The 3,377-nt window shown below is 42.9% G+C and overlaps 1 protein-coding gene across 1 annotated transcript in view; it reads right to left on the reverse strand.

The window, feature by feature from the left end:
* Nucleotides 1–210: 210 nt before the first annotated feature.
* The window catches only part of LOC112075529 (host cell factor 1), a 47,717-nt gene continuing 44,550 nt past the window's right edge, over nt 211–3,377 (reverse strand). Inside the window, exons 9-11 of the mRNA XM_070440943.1 lie at nt 2,753–3,062; nt 2,267–2,330; nt 211–1,602 (exon numbers count right to left, since the gene is read on the reverse strand). Coding sequence (XP_070297044.1) covers nt 1,563–1,602; nt 2,267–2,330; nt 2,753–3,062 — 414 coding nt within the window. The 3' untranslated portion in view covers nt 211–1,562. The remainder of the gene's footprint in view (nt 1,603–2,266; nt 2,331–2,752; nt 3,063–3,377) is intronic.

Below are 3,377 nucleotides of genomic sequence, written 5' to 3' on the forward strand. Positions count from 1 at the left end.
CATAACGAACATTTCCCACCTCTAGGTAAATAAAATGCTCTGTTCAAAAAAGACATGCATGCCAACTACATGGAAAACATTTGTCACATGACACACACTTGCATACCTAAACATATGTAAAGCAAATAATAATAATAATAATAACAACAACAATACACCAAAAGTAATGTGAATGGTTATCAATATCAACAGTTTGTCCGCATTTTTGGGGGGGAGGGGGGCAGAAAATATCCCAGTTATTTCTCAGAACTCTAAAAACAAGGCTTGGATAAAGAACCTTCTAGATTCCACAGATGTCAACAAATGCATTCTATGGACTATCAACAGGTAGAGACGAGGAGGAGGAGGGCCGGTGAAAATAAGCTTTTCTTCTGCAAATCAATTCCTTTAATAAAAAAATAAAAAAAAACTGAAAGTAAACAAAAACAAAATCCAATCGCCTCTTTCAGTCAAATCTTGCGTTCTGTTCTTTCATCTTCCGCAGCAGAGCAAGTACAAAAAGTCCTTATTTAACGGTTCATTAGACCACCAATTCTGAAATAAGTGTCAAATTACCTGTCGAATAGGGCTGTAAAAAAAAAAAACATTGTACTTTTCACCCTGGCTGGCAGTCAAGTCAGTGTCCACACATCCTCCAACGAAAGGAAACAGACGAGAGAATAAAGTCGCCTCCTAAAACCTACACCAAAAAAAAAAAAAACACTTCCTTTTTTCTTTACTTGAGTGAAACTCTTGTTCCTTTACACCCTGTGACGTGGGTACGCATGAACACAGTGATGTCATGTCACAAAGCAAGACGATAGCCAGGACAAATACGGAGTCTTAAATCGGTCGATGACGATTCCCCCTTCAATGGAGAAACACTCTGTCCTCCCCAAGTGCTGTCTGTTTTCCATCGGTGTGTTTTYCTCCCCATGACAACGTGGTGACGCCGTGTTCTTCTGTTCCAACCGTCTACTATAGCAACCATCTGATCCTTCTAAAATGTGACCAATCGAACCGACACGCAAATGATAGGACATACACAGCTATTTGTGCTGTGTATTGCTTGTGTTGATAAACCGTGAGATGGGGGGGAAAGGCATGGGACAGAGACTAAAAGAACTAGCTAGAGCAACTACAGTTAAAGCGGACTCAACAGTTTTTTTTTTGTATTTTTTGATTTCACCGAAAATCACAAAAAAAAAGAGAAAAAAAGCAAGAATTATGTGCTTTCAACCGTTTTAACAGAAGATCAGTAATAAACCAATGAAGAACACGAGGTTGAAACAAGGTGTCCGTGGCACCACAACCTCCAGTGATGAGGGCAGGGCTCTGGGATTATTTTCATCTGGGGTTTTCTTGCGGCCATTTTGTAAATGATAGGTAGTTTTGGGGGGGGGGGGGGCGGTCTGGGTCCAGGTTTGGGGACTGAGGTTGAGGCAAGGATACTGTAGATAGTTGGTGAGGGGTGTTGGTGGAGGGGCTGGTTGAGGCTGTGGTGTTGTATTCAGTAGGAAGGTATTGTATTCAGCTCAGTCATAATCATCATGGGACAACAAAGGGAGAAGAAAGAAACCCCTTTACTGGTCTGATCTGGCCTTCTTTGGACCAGCAGCTTTCCTAAAGGAGAGAAACAACACGATTCAACAGATGAACATAGACAGGGGGGGCTGCAGTCATGAGAGAGCGTTAGGAGTGGAGCTGAGAATAAAGGTCAGAGTTTAAGGCTCACCCATGTTGAATAAAGGTCAGAGTTTAAGGCTCACCCATGTTGAATGTTATTTAGGTTTTTTTGTGCATCTCTGGAGTGATGTTCTATCGATTCCCGAGGTCATTTCATGTTTATCTCAGAAACTCAGCCGGTACGATGAGTTTCTGATCAAGATCTTAGATAAACATGAAATAGATATTCTCTCTCTCTCTCTCTCTCTCTCTCTCTCTCTCTCTCTCTCGCTCTCTCTCTCTCTCTCTCTCTCTCGAAAGGTTAATTGCTGACATGCAAAGCCTTTTGGGACTGCATCAACAGCGGACGAATTAAGCGTAAAGTTACAAATTATGATAGAGGGGTGACTGGGCTTGATCACAACTGACTACTCAAGTACTTTGTTCAAATACTTTTGCATTTCTCAAATAAATTCATAGCATTTTTGGGGGGGGGAATGTATAGTTAAATAACCTATTATTTCATGTGGATAAGAGAGAGACAGAGAGAGAGACAGAGAGGGAGACAGAGAGAGAGAGAGGGAGACAGAGAGAGACAGAGAGAGGGATGAATGGTACTCACATGTCAGGCGAGGAGCCTGGTCTCTTAGCAGTAGGTTTAGCCGCAACGCCATCTTTACCTACCTCTACAGGGAGAGGACATAGGATTGTATTCATATATTTTATTACAGCACTTTTCATTACAACGGGAATCTCAAAGACGCTTTAAAAACTAAAAAGTTTTCTCAAAGAGTAAAGGTGGCAAACAAGTTAGCTTTTTATTTTTAAAAACGAAAGAGCATCATGAAGTATGGTGGTTGCTATGGGGTCCGTCAATCATCATTTCAATATATCAAGGTCAACACAAGTCAAGTTTGGATTTGTTCCAATAACCAGAGTCCTCTGGTATAATAGAATATCAACCATTATTTATGTGTATTTATACATTGAATTAATTCCCTTGGTGAAGATCAATGGGAGCTCTGTTTCACTTAAGAGCAGCACAAAATACAAAAACACAATAAGGACTTAGAGACAGAGGAAAGCAGGCTAGCTTAGCGTTCCGTACCTTGGAGCCACCTGACCTGCGTGGCAGGGCCGTAGCCCTTCTCGTTGCGGGCTGCGATGCGGAAGATGATGGCAGGCTTGGTAGTGTAGTCTATGTGTGCGTTGGAGAGGCTGGACGACTGCACCAGGCAGGAGGGGTTGGGCCCACAGAACACCCGCATGAAAGCCAGCTGGGCTGGGGTGGTGGTGGTGGTGGGCTTGGCCTGTTCCCCGCTCTGGGCGCTCTGGATGGCCAGGTACACCGAGTACTCAATGATCTTACCAGATGTGACCGACGGGGGCTCCCAGGTCAGGTGGGCGCCGTCTGGGCTCTGAGTGAGGAGGAGGAAGAGAGGGGAAGAAAGCGTAATATGAGCTATAAAAACAGAATCATATAAACAAGGTGAAATAAAATATATGTTTGATAAAATAACACTTCCTGGGTAAAATATGTTTGATAAAATAACACTTCCTGGGTAAAATATGTTTGATAAAATAACACTTCCTGGGTAAAATATGTTTGATGAAGGAAAAAGGAAACCGCACACTGCTCTGGTCAGAGCTCTGAGGAAGGCCGATACGTAGGAGTGGGGTCGAGATCGAGGAGAGAGGGAAGAGGGGAAGTGGAGACGAAAACTTTAAAACTC

Source organism: Salvelinus sp. IW2-2015, unplaced genomic scaffold (genome assembly GCF_002910315.2).
Source record: "Salvelinus sp. IW2-2015 unplaced genomic scaffold, ASM291031v2 Un_scaffold3221, whole genome shotgun sequence".
In the NCBI taxonomy this organism is placed as follows: domain Eukaryota; kingdom Metazoa; phylum Chordata; class Actinopteri; order Salmoniformes; family Salmonidae; genus Salvelinus; species Salvelinus sp. IW2-2015.